The sequence below is a fragment of the Acomys minous genome (assembly GCF_964271855.1).
Source record: "Acomys minous genome assembly, chromosome: 4".
Lineage (NCBI taxonomy): Eukaryota > Metazoa > Chordata > Mammalia > Rodentia > Muridae > Acomys > Acomys minous.
In genome coordinates this window covers 103851606-103876098 of record NC_140486.1, presented here as the reverse complement: position 1 = coordinate 103876098, position 24493 = coordinate 103851606, and the positions used below count along the sequence as shown (strand labels likewise).

Genomic DNA, 24493 nt, shown 5'->3' with positions numbered 1-24493 from the left:
CTGGTGCAGAGCAATTCATTATTCTCAGAGACCTGATCTGTGCTTCCCAACTCATCTTGGCTTGGATACACAGGTTGCCTTCCTTTGTGGGGGCAGAACGAGCATACACTTGGTAAATGGAATTAAAGTCGATATAAACTCTAAATGTCTTGTCTTCTGACAGCAAATGAATGTGCAAGCATTAAGTTATAGGAGAAAAGGGGCTAATTTGAGATTTGTTCCTAGCCCTCTCCATGCGAATGGTGCCGCTGTGAGCCCAGCAATGAAGTTCACTGTGTTGTAGCAGACTGCGCAGTTCCTGAGTGTGTCAACCCAATCTATGAACCAGAGCAATGTTGTCCTGTCTGCAAAAATGGTAAGACTGCCCTGCATTAGCTTTCAAGAACGGGTTAGGACAAGACGCCAGTGTTTCACACCTGCACGCCAGTCAGTGCAAGAGCCCTCTAAGAGCTGCCTCTGGATTTTCAAAATGGACAGAGTTGGCATGAATGTTTTTCTGTAGCTTTAAAGTAAAAATATGCTAGGGATGGGTGAACTGAGAAGCTTTTCACCTGGGGAATTAGAACTCTCGTAGGCTGGCTTTGTTGTGACCCCTGTTATTTATTGTTCATTTACAAAGAGACTGTTGGAGAGAACTCAGTGCCACATTTTTATAGTGGTTGCATTTCTCCCTATCTTGGAGCCTGTGAAGCAGTTTTCCAAATTTCACGGTGTATTGTGTATTTTCAGACAGAGAATGGAGCAAGGGCCAAGTATTTTGGGTTGGACATAAATAAGACTTCGAGTTTAAAGTTGACCAAAAAATATAAATTCAATTATAAGCGTACTTAAATTCAAGCAAGAAAGACTGAAACCGATGTGTGTGTTGAAGTGTGTGAGTGGCAGGGCGGGATCCTATAGACTTTCATGACAGAAGATCCCTGTCCTCACAGAAATTGCAATACATGAGGAGGTGACTTGTGTATAGGATTATGGGTTCATTTTTTCCCCTCATGAAATGGAATAGTTGAGAAAAATCACAACGTCTTAGTCATCTGCTATCACAATAGTACCCTAGGGAAGACCCTGCAAAGCAGTGACCACCCAGGGCACTCTATCAGCGAAGACAGTACAATCACACTCTGCCTAGTGGTTCTGCCCAGCCAAAGGGGCGAGGGAGGTAATTTACTAGCTAAGAATCCACAAGTGCCTCCTTGGCATTTGCATGTGCTTGGGAGGAAAGTGATTCTAGCCCTTCTCATCACTCTAATGATGAATTGATGTGCTCTTGAAAGGAGCGACAGTGACTATCTCCTAGGAGATTAGTATATATTAATATGTATGATTAAATTTCTGTTAACTCACCTAGTAGTCTTTTCATTAACAGATGGACAATTAGTTAAAAAAAAAAAAGCTGTCACTGAGGGGGACCTCCTTCCCCTGTATATGATCATAGAGTGTCAAGTCTCTTCTTGGTAGCCTGCTACCCGTCCTCTGAGTGCCGCCAGGCCTCCCCATCCAGGGGACGTGGTCAAATATGTGGCACCAGAGTACTTGTGAAAGTCAGTCCCCACTCTCCACTCAACTGTGGAGAATGTCCTGTCCACAGTCATAGGCGAGGGGAGTAAGGGGAAAATGAGAGGGAGGGAGGAATGGGAGGATGCAAGGGATGGGATAACAATTGAGATGTAATATGAATAAATTAATAAAATATATTTTTAAAAAGCACCAGGTTATTTAAAGACAAAACAAAAGTGACTCTCACTATTTTAAAAATAACTTTTGTGGTTTAGTATCTTCCCAAAGTACTAATAATGAGCCCTTCTGGTGTTTTTCTGCACATAGGTTTTCCTGTTTCGGATCATATAAATTCATTATTTTAAGCTATTAGGTGGTTCATTTGACTTCTCTTTTTCTTCTTACCAAATTGATATACAGTGAGCATCTCTGACTCAGGAACTGGGAGTACCCTCCCTTCAAAGTTCTAACTTGCCCTGTATATGCAGAGATACATGATTTAAAACTTCATATTTCTGAAAATGTTAAAGAAACTGGAAAAGATACAAGAAGGAACCGTAAGGTGATTTAATGGTTGAAAAATAGGACCTGGGAGGACAGACTGGAGGAGTTAGCATAATTTGTCCAGAAGAGAAGGCCCAGGGGAGAAGTAACTGTCACAAAGTTTATGAATGGTTAGTCTAAAGTAGAAGAGGACTTGTTATTTTTCATTTTCTCCAAGGATGAAAAGAAAGAAAGCTCAGCTATCCAATCAATCTTCAAAAGTGGGATTGACAAGTCCTTAACTGAAGAAAAAAACTTTTGTTTGGAAGTAACCATCTAAACAGATCCTTGAGAGTATTTTCTTCCCCAGGTGGCCCTTGTTGACTTTGTCCTGCTTTTTCTAGTAATGCCTACAGTTTAAGACTTGTCAGTACACACTCAGCATCCTCTCAGAGTTAAGAGACTCCACCCTATGTATTTAGGAGGCAATGTTGATGCATGCATCTAATACATCGCCCAAGATACCCAGCAAACCCTATACCACACCTAGACTTCATGTCTAGTCAAACATTAAGACAGCCACTTCAAGCCAGCCATATTTAATATGTCACTACTAAAAATTAGCTTGTACTTATATCTTAGAAATTTGTCTTCAAATAAAACTCTCTTTGCAAATGTGTAATGGATGAACTTTAATTGGGTCACCTATTTGCATAACTGAAGAGTTCATGCTAAATGCAAAATTTCATTAGTTGTTTTCTGCTGCTGTGTCCACGACACAGTATACGAGGATCATTTCTATTTCACCTTGCTGTTTCGAAACCAACTTTCCCTTTCTAAGGATAATAAAGGGGAATGTATCCAGATTCAAATAAGTAGAAGGAGTAACTCTTGATTACAACATACTATTAAGAGATGTTGTTTTTATTGCTGAATGTCATTAATTTGACAGTTGTCTTCAAAACATAAAGCATGATCAATACCAAAGGACGTTGAGAGCCTCTAAGGCCTATATTTTATTAATGAAGTACACAGAGCCCATGCTTGATTTGCTAATTTTCTAAGCATCGTTAAGAAAATAGAAGCAGATGCCACATATGTAGAAAAGCTGGAAGGAAAATAAATAGCATGACCAACTATAAGTAGGAGTGTGCTGAAAATCCCAGCACAGTGTAAGCTGGTCTCATTACATTAGAAGATAAATTTGTCCATTATAGTGAAAACTATTATATAAAAATATGTCTCCTTTCTTCTTAGATTAAAGTAAAGGCACAAGTTGAAACTATGCCCTATGGATTTCAGGGACAGGCAACAGTTTCTAATTTATATACAATCTTTTAACATTTTGTACAATTTCTTAAATCTTCATAGATGTTGATGATCTTGGCAGACAAATATTATTTGGTTTGCATAAATCTGATTGTCTTGGCTGTCAAATCCTTCCCCTTTTGCATATCAAGATTGATTTTTCTGGCTTCCTAGGTTAGAACTAAAACAAGATGCATTAACAATAACAAACTAAGCACTTATGTGATAGAATCTATCATGTCTTACCTTACATTTTAGTATCAGCTAATATAAAAGTCCTTGCTTTGAGATTATTTGTGAGCAAACGAAACAAGGAAACAACCATACATTGTCTTTTGGAGAAACAAGAGTTACCAATGAGAACCATAACAATTATTATACAACTCAGTGTTGTTAATTTTAAAAAGTACAAGTTAATCCGTTACCTAGACAAACAACGACACACTTTTTTTTTCTCGATTTAATTTGTAAATATCAATTTGGGAGCATGGAACTTATAGAACTTTTCTCTAATCAGGTTAAGAATACAGAGTGATTTTACACTTGTTCATCCCGATGCTTACCTCAAGCAGCGTGTCTAGTGGTTCTGAATAAACAAAAGTAAGCCATAAAAAAGATTTCATTTTTATTCAACTTAGCGGAGTACTAAGAACAACTGTCGGTGTAATCAGAGTAGGAAAACATCAGGGGGAAATGTGAATGGCCAGGCAGTGTGTGCATATAATATTAGAGGAAAAATAAAGGTAAACTTCTACTTGGTACAGGCACATGAATGCATTGATTTTAGTAATAATCTTAAGCAATGGCTTCTCTTTCCTCTGCACACCTACAAAAGCTGGTGACCCAAACACCCTCTTTTAAAAAAACAAAAAACCAGGACATTAGCTGGGCATGGTGGCGCATGCCTTTAATCCCAGAACTTGGGACATAGAGGCAGGCTCATCGCTTTGAGCTCTAGGCCAGCCTGGTCTACAAAGTGAGTCTAAGACAGCCAAGGCTACACAGAGAAACCTGTCTGGGAAAAAACAAAAACAAAAACAAAACCAAGAAAGCCCCTCACACCACCACCACCCCCCACCCCGAAAAAAAAAAACTATGAGTTGAGCTTGGGTCACGGGACCCAAACGAAGCGCTGAGCTCAGCTAGGGTCTCAGGACCCAAATCTTGCACTGAGCCCCCTCTCCCGCAGCAATTCCCACCAGTCACCACTCCAATCGCCTCTGCCGGGAGCGTTCCCAGCTGCCAACCTCAGTCCAGCCGCCGCAGCTGCCTCTATGTTATCCATCCTTCTTCTAACTGAACTAAAGTTGATTCAAGTTGCATTCAAATAGTTAACCCCACATTCCTTACTCTCTGCTAGTTTAGTTGTCATGGAGGTAAGGCAGGTAGAAGGCTGGCCATAAGGGCATCAGAGTGCAGGTTACATGTAAACTGAAGATGAACAATCCTGTATAGTATTTTATACCTTCTAAAGATTGACCATGAACAGCTGTAACCCTAATACACACACAGAGTTCCTTGAAGCAAATAAGAAAGAAATAAAAACCAGCCCCATGAGGTAAGAAATAAGCCAATAATTCATAAAGAAATTTCTCAGAAGACAATCTTGTCTAGTAAATTGGGAAATAGACTTAACCAAAAGGAATCAAGACATTACAGGGACAAGATACCAATTGTGTATGGATAAAATTTCTAAGATTGGAAATACTTCTTATTGACAAAAGCTTTCAGAAAGGAAGTAAGGAAATGTTGGACTACTTTTAGGAAAGTGTTTTCTGTGAAATTTTTCATGTCACTTCAAGTTGACTATTGTATGACGTGTTCTTTGTCCCATAAGCATGTATGGAATTTTCACTGCATTTTAAGAGTGAAAAGGTGGCATGGCCTTATTGTTTTCAGTGGAGAAGTGAAATAGATCACAGTCTTTATAAACATACTACTGACATTTTTCTGTGCCATGTAAAACAATAGTATACAGCAATGCATACTACACCTATTATGCCTCTTATATGATATATTTAATACATATGAAATGAGATACATGTACTAAATTATACATTAAATTGTATGGGAATAGAAACACCTAGTTATTTCTATAGCAGAATGGCTGTGAGAGCTAGGGAGGTGTTTCAGGGGGTCCAGTGCTTTCCATAGGCCTGAGGACCTGTGTTTGTCTCTGCAGTGCCCAGGTAAAAAAGCTGGGTGCAGCAGATGTCTGAAATCCAGGCATTATGGAGGTGTGGATGAATGGAGCCCTGAAGCTCACTGGCCAGCAAGTCTAACTGAATGGGTAAATTCCAGCTACATAGAAGACCTGTTCTCAAGTAATTTGATGAAGAGTGATTGAGGAAGACACATGATGTAAAATTCTGTTTTCCACACATCCACTCACACATGTGCATGCAAAAATGCCCATTAAGAGAGATTGGTGAGGGAAGGAGGGAGGAGGGAGGGAGGGAGGGGGGGAGCAGAGGACGGGGGAGGGGAGTAATGGATGTAATGGCTCGGTATTTACTCCTGAAGGTTAGAAGGTAAAGGCAAACTCACAGTGATCACAAATAAAACAGAATTATGTGGAAAGTCACAAGTACAATGATGTTCCAAAACATAAACAACATTGCGTCACCTCAGCATTATTCAGGTTTGAGTCTGAGTAAATACTTTTATTATTTCTGTGCATCCCGTAAGAAGAGTTCTAGGCACACTGATGTTTAAACTGTGATCCAGTGACCAGAAGAGATGTGAAAGCAGGGAACTCTGGCTCCCATTTCATAGGCCTCCTTATTGATGAATATTTTATATGCATACTGTTGTTTCATGTTTTTCAATTTTTCATCATGTGTTTAAGAAAAGGATAATTTAAATGCCATTGAGCTTTTCCAGAGAAGATGCAAAGAGGCATCCTCTTCTGTAGTGAGTATAATATTGATTAAAGCAAAGCAAAGATTTCAAGCTAAAAATAAAAGCAAACTATATTTATGGTCCTAAGTGAAAATTCTAAAATAAAAATACAACTACTTAGTTACTGCTTAATACATTTAGTTAATAGATTTTACTGGGGAATACAGTTTATAAGCTATATTTCAGCAGTAGTGTGAAATAACATTCTTCGGTGAATAAAACCACATTTCTGCAAAAAAAATATAATAATCATATCACAGATATTGAATAATTATAATGAATTTTACATAATTTCAGATCAACTTTTAAGCATTTTTATTTAGATGCATGAAAATATGTTTGTCTTCAGAGATTGTCAGAAAGGGATTTTATACTTTGTTAACAAACTAACAGTGGGTGTAAAAATCTATGAAATCTGACCAAGGAGGATTTAGGGCAGATTAGGAAATAGTTAATGTGAGAATTCTATCATTTATAATTTCTTTTTTTAATCTAGATTTAAGAAAATGAGTGTGTAATCATTTTTATATAAAGTTAAAGACATTATGCAACAGTCAGCAAAACTAGTGAGAACTTCATCTAAAAAAATAATAGAACTCTCCTGCAGTTGTAGTTCACGGGAGCTACAAGGAGGGCCTGTGCATTTAAGCCCAGCCTGAAATAGACTGATGGAGCCTGTTTCTACCTTTCAACAGTCCCACTACCACCCCGAAAAGTACCAAACATCTAGATAAAATAAATGGATACCTTTTTTGTTTGTTTTTGTTTGTTTCGTTTGGTGGGGGAGGGTATGGTAAAATACATCGATCTCCTCTGAAAGAAACAGAATCATGTTTGATAGCTAATGACATTACCCCCAAAAAATTACCTGTAAGAGGATATTAATTTTACTTAACATTTCAGATAGATGATAGAGAGGTGATGATAGATAGATGGTGCTGCCAAAGATGATAGATTATAGATAGATAGATAGATAGATAGATAGATAGATAGATAGATAGATAGATACATATATACATACATACATACATACATACATACATACATACATACATGCATACATAGATAGCTAGGCAGATAATAAATGAATGAGGAAATATAGATAGGTAATAGAGAGATGAGAGACATTGATACAGACAGGTAATAGAGAGGTAGAGATTTGCAGATAAATAGAAGGTGCACAAATGGTAAAAAACCAGTTATCATAATCAGAAAAGGGAGGACATACAGAAGCAAAGGTGAAAGCAGGTAAAACTCTATTCCACTATTTATCAAATCTAGTGGGGTTTAGTAAACAGGCAAGAAACAAAAGGAACATGCAAATTTATACATATGTACATATGTGTATACAATATAATAAAATATAGCATTAAAATAAAACTATAGCATTGATGCCCAATGCAGAGATAACAATAGGATATAATAAGTTTATAAACACACTTAACTACAAGTGAAAAGTCTGCATATGATAAAATCCTGTCTGAGATAGATATGGCTGAGAGAGACGGTCTGTAGAGGGAATGTGTTGGAACAACCAGATAGTTATCTGAAAAATCATTTATAGCCTATAATTCAGGACTCATTTCATCACATTAAATATAATATTCTTTTTACATGTTCCGTGTGTGTGTGCGTGTGTGTATGTGTGTGTAGTATGCATACTACGTGGTTATACATACATGTGTGTGCCCAAGGTTGATGTTATTCTCCATGCATCTTCTTTTTTGTTCCTTGAGGAAGTGTCTGTCAATCAAGGCCAAAGCTTAACGACATCTCTTTGAAAAGCTTGATCTGGCGACTCCTACTGGCCACGTCGGAAATTACAGGCAGCTGCCTTACCCGCCCAACATTTAAGTTAGGTGCAGATCTGAATTCCATTCCACTATATCCTCAGTCTGTAAAAAGAAAACCTGGGCAAATTGACTTATAACCTTTAAGTGGCAAATCAAAGATTTCTACATTGTATAAAGTCACACAAAAAAAGTGCGATATACAAATTTAAAGAGTTCTTGCTTATATAAGGGACTATTAGAAATCCATAAAGGAAAAGCTCAATGTCTCTATTTTTAAATTGGTTTTAAAAAATCAAAAAAATATTCCACAGAAAATAAAACAAAAACTATTCTATCAATATATGACTTGTTCAAATATACTTACAAGAAAGAAGATGAAATTTTTTAATTGATATTTTTTTTTCTTCTAGTTTAAAGCCAAGAGTTTGGTAATCTACTTCACTGGATAAAATGGGCACCCTTCCACATTGCTGATGGATATGCAAACTGTTGTAGCCCTGTAAAAATAAATTTGATAATATATACAACATTCAAGCACATATGCATTCTGACTTACGAATCCCACATTAGTGAAGTCACAAATGAACAGTTTTGTTCATGCTAAGAGTTTCTGATTAATGAGAAATTATCATAGACTTTTATAAATAACTATAGATTTAAATTTTATTTCTTAAAACCAACAATAAATATCAGAATATATTTTGTATCAAAAGAATGAATAATACAAGAATTAATAGTATTTCAGTATAAAATTATAAAGTCACAATAGTTTCCTAAGCACTGTAAAATATAATAAAACAGGGCAAGCAAAACATCTCAGATGACCAAGACGCTTACTACCAAGCTTCCCAACCTGAGTTTAATCTGAAGACCCATATTGTGGAAGGAAAGAACACCTGATTCCTGCAAGTTACCCTCTGACTCCTCACACATACCATGGTGCATACACATACACACCAATATACACCACACACAATAAATACATAAATGCATAAGTAAATAATAATTAAAATATAATAAGATACAACAGGTCAAAATGAGAAAAATTAAATTCCTAATTTTCTTATAATAAATTAAAGGGAAATACCAAATTTTCTATGTGACAAAATATTTGGTTGGGTTTTTGTTGTTGTTGTTTTGTTGTGTTGTTTTAATTTAGGAGGTTTTAGGATTTATTGTTTGGTTGAGTTTTGTGTGTGTGTGTGTGTTGTTTGTTTTGGTGACAGGGCCTGCATATGTAGCTAAAGCTGACATTGAACTTGTTAGCCTCCTCTCTCTGACTCCCAAGTGCTAGGGTTATAAAGTGTATACCACCACATCTGATCTGTGGACATAAAAGATGTATCTCGTGGCAGGGTGGAACACAATTTACTAACCATAGAATAACTGCAAAAAAAACCCTACCATTTTAACTTCTTAAATGTGGTTTCAGAGTTGAAATAAAGAAATAAAGTGAATTGGAGTGAAAAGTTACCTAGGTATATCAATTACTTTTCTTATCACTAAGGCCAATTATGACAAAAAGGACCTTGTGAAAAAGTGTGTTTACTTTAGCTTCTGGAGAAAAGAGAAAATATAGTTCATGACAGAGACAGAGGCATAGTCATGATACTGTGAGAAGGCTGGTCACACTGCAGAGAGAGATGGATGCTGGTGTGAACTCTCTTTTTCCATTTTATTCAGCTTACTCTCCTGCGTGTATGACAGTGCCACACATATTCAGAAAGGGTATTCCTTCTCCAAGTTAAAACTCTCTGAAAATACTGTTACAGATACACTAAACAGTGTTTCCTTGGAGGCTTTAAATTCTGTCAGATTGACTATCAAGATAAATAATTGCAAAAGGTATCAAAATTTAATATATTGTCAATATTATAGATATACAAGTATATAGTAAAAAAAAGGCATTGTTACCCAAATATGGTCATTATTTTTCAAATGAAACTATACCTCTACCTATTCTTCATATAAAAATAAAATTTATTTTGTATTTAAATATCTAAATTGAAAAAATAAACCATAAAAGTATGTTAACTAATAATAAGAGTGAATGTCTTCCTAAATACACCAGCAAGTGAAGAGTTGAAAACAGGAAAAATACAAATGTGAATCAAGTATCATAATGTTCTATTGATGTCACCACATGCATTAAAAGACAGCAATTGCTAGCTTTAGAAAGAATGAATGTAACAGGCCATCACATAAAGCTGACTGAAGAAAAGGACATTTCTTTCCTGAAAGTCAGCAAAAAATAAATGGCTTTTTGATCTAGAAATGACATTCCCAGAAATTGATAAGAAGTCATCAAATAAAAATATAAAAGTGTCAGCGTGGTGATTTTTTTTTAATTATGAAGCTATTTCAAGATAGAAAATACATGGAAAACTTGGGAACTAAATATTTAAGAATACCAATCAATCATTTACCAATACCCAAGGGGCCCTGAGTCCTACCACAAGTATACTCACAGATAAACTGATGATGAAAATGTGGTTCATACACACAGTGGAAATTTATTCAGCTTAAAAAAAATAATAAAATTAATCATAAAAATTTTAAGAAAATGAATGGGTCTGGAAAGTATCAAAATAAGTAAAGTAATCCAGAAAGCTCCGAAAGACAAATGCTGCATGTTCCCTTTCACATGTAGACCATAATTTCAATATTTACATATTTGAGTAGATTAGGTGTGGTCTAGGTTGTAAAATTAGAAGGAGACCAAGAATGGGAGTAAATACATGAGATGTGTAGACCACTAACAAGGAAGGTGTAAGGGGGGTCACAAAAACGCCTTAAAATGCCATAATTAAGTCATTACGTGTTATAATTAATAAGAAAAACTCTGTAAAAATAAATTATCAAAAGTAAATCAGGGGGCTGGAGAGATGGCTCAGAGGTTAAGGGCACTGACTGCTGTTCCAGAGGACCTGAGTTCAATTCCCAGCAATCACATGGAGGCTCCCAACCATCTACAATGTGATCTTCTAGCATGTAGATATACAGGCATGCAGAATAATAAATAATTTTAAAAAATAAAAGTAAATCAAATCATAGTATATCAACACAAGAGCTAAGAGTTTGTTACATATAATAATGCAGAAAAGGGCTGGAGAGATGGCTCAGAGGTTAAGAGCACTGCCTGCTCTTCGAGAGGTCCTGAGTTCAACTCCCAGCAACCACATGGTGGCTCACAACCATCTATAATGTGATTGAATGCTCTCTTCTGGCCTGCAGACATCGATGTGGACAGAGCATTGTATACATAATAAATATTAAAAATAGTGCAGAAAAATGAGGCTATCTCTTCTGCAAAAAGGGATATTTGTAGTATACTGTTAAACTAGTCAGCTAAGTCTAGATAGATAAATAGATAGATAGATAGATAGATAGATAGATAGATAGATAGATAGGTGTCTATAAGGGACCTTATTTTGTTTTAAAAAGCTGGAGGAATATATGTAAAATATTATTCATGCTTAAGTTCTTCCAATAAATGTACATTATACTTGTAATCTAAAATTACTGTTTAAAAGAGAAAACAGTAAAACCTACAACCAAAACAACATATACCTTCTATTTTTATAATTTTGTGATTAAATAATTAATGGCATGTCACTGAGTGGAAATTGTGCTGTGATTCCTTGTTATAATTTGTACTCTGTAAATCAATTAACTAACTAATAATTTCTACCACTTGACTTTTCAACTCCTTTCTAAGATTTTTTTTTTTTGTAAGCATGAGGAAAGCTTCATTGCCCATTTTACACACCTATTAGGGAAATTGCTAAAATATTCACTTAAGTATATCCATTTACATTTTCATGAAACTATTTTGAAAAATAGGTCTTAATTGAGTGCAAGTCTTGGACCTTAACTTAATTTTTTCCTCTCTTTCTTTTACGTAGATTATTAGTACCAAGCGTAACACGTTGTGAAACAAACACACTGCAGATGAAGCCTTTATACAGGAACTGCAGAGCACATAACTGTTGGCGGCAGAGACCCCTAAACAGTTCAGCATGAAAGTGTGTCCCTAGGCAGCTTCCAAGTCTGCGTTCCCTGACTTCTCCACAGAAGGTCAGGATTACCATACTTCCTTAAAGTAGATGGCAAAACAGAATAGCAGTAAACGGCTACTTTACTCAGTCACAAACAATAATTCCCCATTTCTTTCATAAAAATATCCTCCAAAATATAAAAGGAAATATTCATGTTTATTTTCTCTTAGACCAACAGGATTACCTTTTCATTCATCAGCAAATGATTTCAAAAGCCTTACTTTATAGTATTGTCACAATGAAAATTAGCACCATGTTCATTCCCCACTAAAGACATCTCTTAGATAACTATTGTGGCTACCTAGTCTTAAAACAGTCAAGATTAGAAGTCCAATACATTCAAAATATTTGAATTTTTCTCACTATATTCCCCCTAATATATGGGGACAGATTATATGTTTCCCTAGATATGATTTAGGCCGATGAGTCCAGTTCTCCCACAAAGTACACATATTTTTGGTGATTCAAATATGATTTTGAATAAGCAAATGAATAAACTCCTATATTCTACTTGATTAAAGAAGAGCTAGAATTTTATTATAATTTTGATTCTCTGAGTTGCTTGAGTTTTTGAAGTGTGCAATGCCTTCAGTCTCGCACAGAGGAGCTTTCACATGGGGAGCCTGGGCAGCATTAGGGTGGTGGGAAGGGTGCATTAAATGCAGTTTGGCAGCGGAAAGCCAGCCTGCATGCCTCAACCGGCAGAAGATGTAGCACATTAATCTAGAAGAAATAAGCTGATTGCCCTGTGGAGTCAAGTATAGCTTGAAATTTTCCTGCTTTACAAACTCACCACAGACACATGAAGCTTCTGCCAGTAAAGTATGGACTTCATCTGACGTGTCAGTCATTTTGGTGCAAAATTAATGACACAGTTTAGCTAGTATTCTTCTTAATGATGTATTTTATCTAATTATAAAGACTGAGTGTGCTAATGACTGAAGCATCCTCGAATATATAAGGATAAGGGCTTGATAAATGAGAGCCGGTGTAACATTTAGTGGTCCTTAGATTAATTGTCGTCATTACCCCAGGAATTGAGAAAACATGGGAAAAGGGCAAACACTTTCCTCAGCATATGTTGTCAGCAGGCATCTTTCTCTATATCTGTCTCCCAGAATCCTTTGCCCCTAGAAACACAATATAACATCTTGCCCAGGTTGTCCCTTGTCTTACCCTATGGCACCTCTCAGCCACGTGTGCTCTCTTCACAGCCCAGGTCTCCCTGCCATGTAGGCTGTGTTCTTCTCCCCCAAAATGAGCTGTGCCTGTTTCTGTTTTATAATAAAATTAGTCATATGATGAGCCCAAGATTCCTCATCTGCAAGAAAATATGTGTAACTCCATGAGTGGTTCAATACCCAGATCCTCTGTATTTTCTTCTTATCTTTAGGGACATTTTTTAATTACAAATGAAACAGAGAGATAGAAAGAGAGAGACAGAGAGAGACAGAGACAGAGAGAGACAGAGAGACAGACAGAGACAGAGACAGAGACAGAGAGACAGAGACACAGAAAGACAGAGAGACAGAGACAGACAGAGACGGACACACACACACACACACACACACACAGAGAGAGAGAGAGAGAGAGAGAGAGAGAGAGAGAGAGAGAGAGAGAGAGAGAGAGAGAGAGAGAGCCCTTAGAATGATTTGAGCTAATTATTCAGCATTTCTCTCATATCAGATAATTCCACAAAACACCTGACTTGATTTCTTGTCGATAGTTAAGAAAGTGCTGAGCACTTGCTGACGCCATGCCTAATAAATGATTTGAAGGTGTTGCGTGAAACTATCAAAACCTAATAAGATAAGAAGCAAGCCCAGAAAGCCTGTCTTGACATCCACAGGAAGAAAGCAAAGTGACAGTGGGAGATAGCATTTGATGCTAGACAACAAATGAGACAAATGGAAAGTAAGTCAGACTCTGACATAAAACAGAGACAAAGGAAGCTTGTGCCATACAGAAACTGTAGTGGCCGAAGCAGAAAGCCCTTCACAACACTTCTGATATTTAAGTGGAGCTCCGAGCTGCTTCAAACCAATCTGTCGGCAATGTTAGAGCTCTTCTGAAGTGTAATTATGGCCAGATGAAAGAAAGACGAAGTTGCCATGTGTTGTTCATGTTTGCTTCCGTGCACCTCATTCCAGAGAGGCACCAGCACAGAGAAGCTCTGCTGCTCCTCCTCATCAACGTAGATATCCACCAGCCCTGCACTCTCCCTTTCCTTCACCCATCACTTTTAGTGTTTTACAGAAAGGTCCATAAAGCAATACACCTGCCTTCTGGAAGGCCATGGTCGGTTGGTTTCCAGTATCATTAAAAGACAAAACAGCCAGTAGTGTTCTATCCATATGGCAGAAGACTCCTTTTTCAGATGTCCTGTGGCAGGATTTAAAGTAAGTGCAGCAGGCGGGGCAAAAAGACTCATGGCAAATGCTTGATGTGTGTGTGTGTGGGGGGGGTGTTTTCCGTGTTTCTGTTTGCTTTTCTGGGCTTGCTTGGATTTTCTGGGTGATTTCTTTGAGCATCATGCAAGGTGCCCATGGATGCACAGGAGGAGAGGTGCTAGGGAGAACAAAGCACATAGACCTTTCAAGCCAAGACTTCTGCAAGTTTACGGTTTAAAACTTAGATCCTGCTCCAGACCTCAATAAACACAATAGTGTTTGAGTTGAATGAAGTAATGAGCCCCCTATAAAAAGTCATCTCAGGTGAAATGAAAAGCAGCTGGAATCATTAAAATGCCCCTTCCACCTGCCACAGTGTGTGTCTACACATGCAGAATGCTATATAACTCTCAACCTTTTCCATTTCTAATATGTTCAGAATATCACACAAACATTTGTAGAAATAACTGAGATATTGGGTGTTTAAAACACTGGTTTTTAATTATGTATTTTCCCATGAATAAAATTGGCTCAATTAGTTTCCATAGAGGGGACTGTTCAGCCTAGATGACAAAGAGGTCATAGATAGGTCCAAAGATAGGACATCAGGTCTAGAAACCTAAAGCGAATGGAATGGAAAGTCATGTCTGTTGAGGCACTTAGCAAAGGAAATAGGTTCCCTCTTCATATATGTATATATATGAATATATATATTCAAAATGCACATTCTAATGACAGTAATTAATGTAAGTCTACTAATTGGAACACAGATCTCATCTATTACACCCTTATATATACTAGGGCATCAAAGATATTAGCAGATTTAATCTTTGCAACAATCTTATGGAAAAAAAGCTATTACAATTACTAGTTTGCAGAGAGGAAATTGAAGCTGAGCTAAAGAATGCAAATTGCCCTATGAATGTTAGTGCGACTTGTGCCCTATTCTTTTTAACTCCAAAGGCCAAGCAACATTTCCTAATGTATTGTGAGAGACCAGAATCATCAGCACTGCCTGGCAGCTGTTTGGTTTGCAAACCTCTGAACCAACCAATCTGAATCAAGATCTCTGGACTTGGTACCCAGCCATCTGTGCTGTGTAAAGCTCCCTAAGTGTGATGCTCATCACTCAGAACCATGTGCTTCCTTGGAGGGGCTTACAACCATAGAGAGCCTGTTCTCCTACATATGAAGAGTAAGTGTGGTAGAAACAGGAAAAGCTGAAATGATTCCACCACCACCACCACCACCACCACCACCACCACCACCACCACCACCACCATACACGTGCGTGCACACACAGTTACCACCCAAGATAAAATGACACTGGAGCAAGAAGCAACATAAGTCAGGAAAAAAAGGTGTCTGACCCACATACCTTAGTATTAACACAAAGTCATTTGTACTGAAGAGTGAAAAATGAATGACAATTACTGATGAGACAAAAGGACAGGTCCCTAAAGACTAAAGTTGCAAGTGGTAAGCAGTACCCCAAAGACATGTTGAGACTAGGCTGCTCAAAATGATCATTATACATTTTATACTAGTGAGTGCATTTTATACTAGTGAGTGCATGGTCATTGAGGGGTAAATGCAGCTGGTAGTTTTAAGGAAAACAAGAGTCACTAGAGAAGGTATGATATGAAAAGTGAAGATGAAATGATATTATGATGAGTACTGACTCATTATGGACCCTGTAATAAAGAAATCATTGTGTCAAGAGAATTATTTTTTCTAGAGTAAGACCTGGAATGTACAAATAATGTTTTAAAGTCATAATTACATTTTAAAATATTTTAACCACCAAGTGTTGTTGCATAGGACTTTAACCCCAGCACTCAGGAGGCAGAGACAGGTTGATCTCTATGAGTTTGAGGTCAGTCTAGTGTACCAAGAGAGTTTCCGGACAGTCAGAGCTATGCAGAGAGACTCTGTCCAAAATATCATCATCATCATCATCATCATCATCATCATCATCATCATCATCATCATCATTGTTAAACATATTTTTGAGATATGCTTGTCAGAAAGTATCTACATTTTAAAGAATGCATGTTTTGATTCATGTGTACCAGAAAACCTATTACCATAACAATTATCTATTGTCATATACCAATCACCTCCAGTACTTTCAACAAGCCCCTGGGCAGTCTCTCCTTCTAGCCCGATTTCCACCCTGGGGAACGTTGCCCAGCTTTTAAGCCTCATACATCATTCTTCATGTTCTAGGACTTTGTGCAAGTAGAGTTTTTCACTGCGGGCTCCTGCCTTGCCTCTCTCAGTCAGCACAATTATTGTGAAAGGTAACTAGAAAATGGCTTAGAGTTCACTACTTTCTAACTGCACAGTATAGCTATAGATAGCATGAAAGCATATATGTGTGTTTGTGTATGTATGTATGTATGTATGTATGTATGTATGTATGTATTCACTTAGGAGATTTCTAGTCTTCTATTATTTCAAATAAAGCTGCAATAAATATCCCCCACAGATATCTTTAGATAGATACATATGGGGTTTTGTTTGGTTGGTTTGCTTTGGTTTGGTTTCGATATGGGATGTCTCATATAGCTCAGGCTGGTCTTGAACTTACTATGTAGCTGAGGACGCAACATTGATCTTCCTGCCCCTATTTCCCAAGTGCTGAGAATATAGCATCATCATGCCTGTCTTCTCTCTCTTTTCTGTTATAAAAAGTACCTAGGATTCTGGGATTCTAGGTTTGATGGTTGGTGTATGCCTTTTTTTTTTTTTTTTTTTTTTTTTTTTTTTTTTTTGCAAAATTTTACAGAGTAGCTGCAACATTTCAAATTTCCATGAAAATGTGTGAGAGTCACTTCCTGCACACCTCAGAAACAGCTCAGAAAGTCCTGTTTCACTTTAGCCTTTCTACTTAAGCCTCATTGTTACTTCATTGTACTGTTAAGTGCGTTGTCCTAGCGACTGGTGATGGTAGGAATCTTTTGTGTGCTAATTTTCTATCCAGTTGTCTGAGGTAAAAATTTCTGTTCCAATACCCCACCCCTCCTTTTTTTTCTGATGGCATTTTTGCTATGGAATTCATGGGGGTCTTAGACATTCTGGAGATGGCCTTTCAATAGATAAATGCTTCAGAGCTCGTTTCCTGGCTGGCTGTGTTTTCATTTGAAGCCAGATGTTAAGTAAGTCCAGACGACCAGACTTCTAAAATTTGGATGAGGTCCAGTTTACCAGTGCTTTACTTTATAATTGTGCTTTGAGCTGTTGTCTAGAAATCATGGCCCAAGCCAAGGTGTTTGAGTTTCTACCTGTAACCATTTGAGATTCCAGTTTGATTCATTTTTTAAGGCTATGATCCATTAATAATTTAGTTATGAATGAGAATACTTGTTATTTCACATATATATTGATAATGATAATAAAATGCCTTTGCAGATACCGATGTATGAATAATGTACATCTCATTATACTTTTTGCAAATCTTTCAGAACTCTATAACCTACTCTTCTGAAGTTGTTTTGGCTAGTCTAGGTACTTTGAACTTATATCCAAATTTTAGAACTACTTTTTCACTCCTCCCCTCTAAAAACTGTATATTGGAAGCTTGCATTTAATCTATCCACCCCAGCAATTTCCAGTCTTTTCATTTGTGAAAATGTTATTCCTCTTCACTTATGTAGATCTTTCCTTTTTCTCAGCACTGTTTTCTTATCCATTTTATCCCGAAGTTTCAGTACATATGCCTTTTACATCTATGGTCCATTTAATCTAAAATCTTTTCTAATGCTGTTGTTGTGGCTATATACTTTTTAAAAATATTTGTGTTAATTATTTGAGAATTTCATATAATACATTCTGACCATATTCACCTCTTCCACAACTCTTCCCAGATCTACCAACATTCCTATCAACTCAACTTCATGTTCTCAGTACCAACACCATCTTTTTTTAGACTCAAGTCCAGTCTGTGTTGGTCAGCTCCTCCTGGGTTTGGAGCCTGACCTGGAGTATGGTTAATGTATCAGAGGTCACACCTTTAAAGAAAACTGACCCTGCCTACCCCACAGCTAAAAAATGCCAACACTTCCTAACCTAAGGGTGTCGCTGTGTACTTACCTTCCTTGCCTACACTAGGATTTTTTTTTTCCGTCTTGAGGTTGGATAACACTTGTGTATACTGTCATAATTGCTGTAAGTTCATGTGTGAATCTACCCTGTTTTATCGGGAAAAGACTGTTCTCTTGGTCATCCACCATCTCTGGCTCTTACAGTCTCTCCATCTCTTCTAGGAAGCTTCCTGAGCCTAATACAGACATCCCATATAGACAGCCCATTTAGGGTTCTTATGTCAAAATCTCTTGACCACATCGCCTACTTGTAGGTCTGTGTACTAATTTCCACCTACAAAAAGAAGCTTCTTTGATGGTGCTTCAATGGTGTAGTTATCTATGATATAGCAATAAGCTATTACGACTTGTTTTATTGCTATGTCCCTTTAGCAGATAAGTTTGAGATATTCCCCTAGGGCCAAGTATGGCTTCTATCTTGTGGAGCATATCTTATATGAGATCAGAAAATCTTTGGTTACCCTTATAATTGCTGTGCCACTATTGCACCAACAGGCATATCTTGCCAGGCAGGTTGTGATTGTGCCTTGTGAGGTACACAGCTGGGTAAGACTGATGGTTGCTTTTCTCCTTCAGTGCCATATGTAGCTCCTTCCAGCACCATGAAAACTAACCAATAGTAATGAAACTTCTACGTCAGGACCCAGTTGATTTCTCCATGTTTATGATTCAAGTATGTGGCATCTTCCACAACAGGGTCTTACCATTACATGCTAGAGAGTAACTCAGAACAATAGCAGTATCAACTCTGAAAGAGGCAATCCACTGCTGGTGCTAGAGTTTTTATTTGATACCTTGTTCCTCATTATAAGATAACCCCATTTAAATTATTTTTATATGTATGTATATTAGGAAGCTTTTATTGTAGTAGACTTTTTAAAAAATACTTTTGGTGTTATTTATTCATCTTCTGCCCTTCTACCTTCTACTCTACTTTCCCATCCTCCATTCCCTTTACTCCTTCCTGTAAGGGTTTCTACAAGTCTTATAATTTGCTGCTAATACATTAAAGTAAATTGATATTAATGTATTTGTCCTAGGTTCTAAAATACTGCTAAACTTAATTAATGGACGCAGTGGGCTTTCTTGTGGATTCTCTTTGATTTTCTACATGTTGCCTATGAATGACTACAGTTCCATTGCCTCCTCAGCCATTTGCATGCCTTCTGCTCTTTTATTTATTGCCCTTGCTAGGGCTTCTCGTACAGTGTTACAGTGTTGGCTAGAGCAGTAAATAGAAGTCATTGGATTACCCCAGATAAGCCTTACTTACCCAGAGATAGTTTTTAAGAGTCCTTATTTGTTAAAATGGTCATATATGGGGTTTTTAACATAGTGATTTCATTAATTCATTCTCAAAATTTAAGTCAATGTTGCATTCAAGATTTAAACTGCACTGAGCCATAGTTTTTAACCGTTGTATTTCATTTTCTTAGAAGATTATATCATCCAATCTTACAAATATTACAATCATATTACTCTGTTTTCTTTATTGCTTATGGTTTTCCCAGTTTGGAATACCAAGGTATTGCTGATTATATATGGTTAACTATGAGAGTAGTTACTTATTTCCAACTTTCTGGAAGAGTTTGTGTGGAACTGTCACTAGTCATAAAATATTTTATAGAATTTACCAATGGTAAATTGTTAGGGCTTAGGCTTTTTTCTGTGAAAGTTGTCATGTGAAAAGTGATGATACTTGCATTTTCAAGACTGGATTTTTTTCACTTAAAAATTATTATCTATAGTTCCTATAAACGTCATGATATAATCCTTCATTATAGCTGAATGATAAGGATTCACCCATTTGTGTACTGGTGTGTGTGTGTGTGTGTGTGTGTGTGTGTGTGTGTGTGTGTGTGTATGTGTGTGTGTTTGAAGTCATTTTCTGTAGAGTATATATAGTTTAATCCTTTAAAGATAATTCATTTATCTCTGCTTTGCAATTGCCTTGCACTTGCACTTATACTTGGCACTTATACTTGATGTAACTATTGATATGGGTAAGTTTAAATCCTTTATGTTTTCTATATTTATCCCTACTTTATATTTATCCTTAATGCCTCTCTTTTCTCCTTTTTCTTCCTTTTCTTCAGTTAAATTAATATTAAGCTTCCTTTTGTCAGTGTTTAGGTATTAAGCAGCAATTATTTATTTGGTTATTTCCCTGTTTGGTTTGGAGTTTAAAATGTACCTTTAACTTTTCAGACTTTAGGCAGTACTTAACCTGCTTCATACGTAGTGTCATAATCTGTAAGAGTAACCCAAATTAAGATTGTAATATAATTCATTTATAATATTTATTAGATTTTACTTTTTCAGTACTTAGTTTTATTTTGTCAGAGAAGTAGATGATCTCATAAAAAGGAGTGATATGAACTATGCATTTATTCATGGATTAATTTAATCATGGATTAAAGAAGTTATCCACTTCTTTAAAGTAATCTAACATTTCCATCTACTCTACTTCTTATAGTAAAAATGACTGGTGGGTTCCTTAAGCCTTTTTCATTTCTAAAAGATTTAATCTTGAGACTCTAAAGATGACTGGTTTTCAGTGCTTGGTTGTTTGTGTTTCATGTCATTAGATATTTTGAAGGTGATGCTCCAGCTCTGCCTTATTTGTAGATTTTCTTTATACAAGACCTCAGCTGCCATCCTTGCCTTTGTTCCTGTAGATGCACAGTGCTTGCATCCACGTGCCCTAAAGGTTTTCTTTTCATTCTTGTCTGTGTCTCAAGAAAGTGTCTGCTTTTGATCTAGGGTTTCTTGTTCCTGTTTTTCATAAAGCTTTTTGGACATATAGATTCATACTTTCCAAAAAAATCTATTTTTTCAAATATTTTTATTTTCCCACTTTTGGAAAGTCTAAAAGTGGTCCTCATGGCTCATGATCCCATGTTTCTCATCTCATAGAGAATCTGTTGTTTGCTTTCCTAGCTTACTAATTTTTTCCTCTGCAACATCTGCTCTGCCAATCACTTCTAACAGGTTTATGCTCCCAGATCACTGCTTTACCTCTACAGGTGAGATTTGTACTCTAAGTGTCTTCCTTGCTTATACTTAAACTCTATGAATATAAAAGAGCATTTACACCTGTTTTAAACAGTCCTGTTTGTTTATGCTGACATCTATTGACTTTCTATCTCCTTGCTGTTAGTCATGTAGCTGTGCTTCTGGTCATGACTGGCAATTAGGAATTGAGACATTATGTATACTACATGCTTCTGTGTATGACATTTTGGTTATCTGTAAATATTTTATTTTGCTGTAGGACAAGTTGGTTGAAAACACATTGATCTTTTTAAACCTGGCTTTTAAGATTTGTTGAGCAAGACCAGAACAGAAAGTAGTCTAGGACAATTATGTCCTACTACTGAAGCAAATTTTTTTAAGTAGTGCATTTGATACCTTATTGTGTATAAAATAGTTTATCCAGGTCTTTTCACTCTCTATCAGCTCTCCAACGCAGTAAAGTTCCCAAGCAAGAAATATCTCACTGAATACTTGAAATATTTAGTTCTCTCTCTCTCTCTCTCTCTCTCTCTCTCTCTCTGTGTGTGTGTGTGTGTGTGTGTGTGTGTGTGTGTGTGTGTCTTAAATGTGCTCTTTTCACCATTTATTTGTCCCCTAGTCTCTCCTCCAAATCTCAGCCCTATTTCTTCAACCTCATGAATCATCTGAGCTTCCCTACCCAATGCTATGGCCTAAAACTCCTCAAGGCAGAAACATGTGGGCACTTGTAGGACTTCCTTTATTTCTCTTCCCTGAGGATTCACTGGCCCTCATTGCCAGCTGTGCCCTTGTTTTTTTTTTATATATATATTTTGGTTTTTAAAGGTAAATTAATAGCTAGCCAAATTTAAATACTCATTTTCCCCACAATGATCATCAGATGGTAGCCACTGAATAATTATTGAATAGCTCTGATGGTTTTACCACCAAACTGTTCTAAACTGTTTCTATTCCATAATATTATAGCATGTTATATGGTTTCACCTCTTCTGTTTTTACCATTTAAGTAATTAAGGGAGGTTGGAGTTAAAGTTGTGAAATGCTGTGCAAGAGACCTAGTAAATTATTAATATAGATTTTAAATCTATATTTTAATATTTTAAAGACTATTTTGTAGTGTTATGGTTATTATTTATCATAAAATAGAAATAGGACATTTAATAATGGATTTTCTAATTATTCTTTCCAGCTAAGGCATTAAAACATTTCTAATTTACCACCTTAAAGAATTTAGCTGACTAGTAGACTTTTACAAGAGATTTTATATAGATCAGCAGGAAAAGAAAATTTATATTACAAGAACAAAAGTGATAAAGTGGAAAGCATATAAAGTAATTAACTTTATCACTCAACTTCATGCCAGATCCTGAACATCAGAACCCGAAGTTAAAATAGAATACAGACCAGAGACTCCAGCTCTGAGAACGAGAGAAAATGGCTCATTTGACACAACACCAAATATTGCTCTTGATGCTGACCTAAGAACAAAACTGTTGGACATTTTATTACCTTCTGTGGCTTATGATCTCTTTCTTTCTCTCTCTCTCAATAATGCTGAACAGACAAACTTTGCAATAAAATATTACCGATTTAATTTTCATTAAAGTTTCCCAGTCAGGTTTTACTTAAACATACAACCCAAAATTATATGGTATGATAGTCACTTAATTTTACATCTTGGCTTAAATGTTTTGAATAGACAAGCACTTGATATTTTCAGGACTATAAAATTTGTGTTTTATTTTACAGTATTACAAATGTTACAGTATCTGTCAAAAGCATCAAATAATTAGATCTTACTGTTGAACTGGATACTGTAAAACATAAACAAAATGCTTTAAAGCAAAAGATATTCAATATATATGAATATTTTGCTTATTACCATATGAAATATTCAAGAATGACCAAGCGTCTCTAATGCAATCCATCCTGCTAACGATGCCTTTAAGAGAGGGGCTGGGTGACTGCAGAGCTATATGCCTTCTCAATGACAGCTCCTTACAACATCACGGCTATGCCATATTTAAGACAAATCTATATGGCATTTAAGATCTATATATCCCCTTAGGCATTGCTAGAAGTAAAATATCACCTTGAAAGTCATTTGAACAAAGTAATGAATTTTCTGGAACCTCTTTTTTATTCTCCTCAGCTATTTAAAATTTTCCTGCGCTGAAGCAAAATGTAAACTTCAGGCTGTTTCAGCTCTGTTGAGGAAGGGACCGAGAAAGAATCATGGCTCTACAAATGAATACTTATGATATGATTATTCTTCTTTATAGCGTGGCTGTAAAGAGCAGAAATGGAAATGATTTTCCCCACATATCAGCATTCTCCCCACATCCAAAGAACTCAAACCCAGCTTCATTAGAAGTAGAAGAGGTTTTTTTGATACTTTTAAAGAGAGTTTGATTTTATAATCTAAAGGAAAAAATTGTGGAGTGGGCAAAAGCCAGAATGCGACAACAAGAAAGTCTTCGGAAGAAAAATTAAAATATGCAAAATATTAGCATGCTCACATGAGTCTATGCACAGTCCCATTAAGATCAGGTATATTGCAAGGAGAGGACTGGACTACAGACTTCATGGATAAATTATTTTCCCAATTACTTCCTAGATAAAATTAGAGATCACAAAAGAATAGGATTTTTAAAGCTGAAAAGGGATCTTGGAAATCATTTGCTATAAATTCTTTATTTTGTACATGAAGAGAAAAAACCCACAAACATGAAAGGTGACCACAAACTGTTCAAATAACTCCAACAGCAGAAACCAGAAATAGAAGCTATAGCTCTATTCCCTCTTGGGAGCCAGACTTTTAACTAAATAAATACACATTCTGTACAATGCCCCCATAGGTACTTATTGGTCTATTCTCACCTAACAGGGTTGCTTGTACAGTTTTTTGACAAGTATTTTATAGATTTAATTTGTTTGGACAT

At 36.4% G+C, this 24493-nt stretch overlaps 1 protein-coding gene across 1 annotated transcript in view; it reads left to right on the top strand.

The window, feature by feature from the left end:
- The window catches only part of VWC2L (von Willebrand factor C domain containing 2 like), a 153641-nt gene that overhangs the window by 25286 nt on the left and 103862 nt on the right, over positions 1–24493 (top strand). The window contains exon 3 of the mRNA XM_084779874.1: positions 226–355. Coding sequence (XP_084636000.1) covers positions 226–355 — 130 coding nt within the window. The remainder of the gene's footprint in view (positions 1–225; positions 356–24493) is intronic.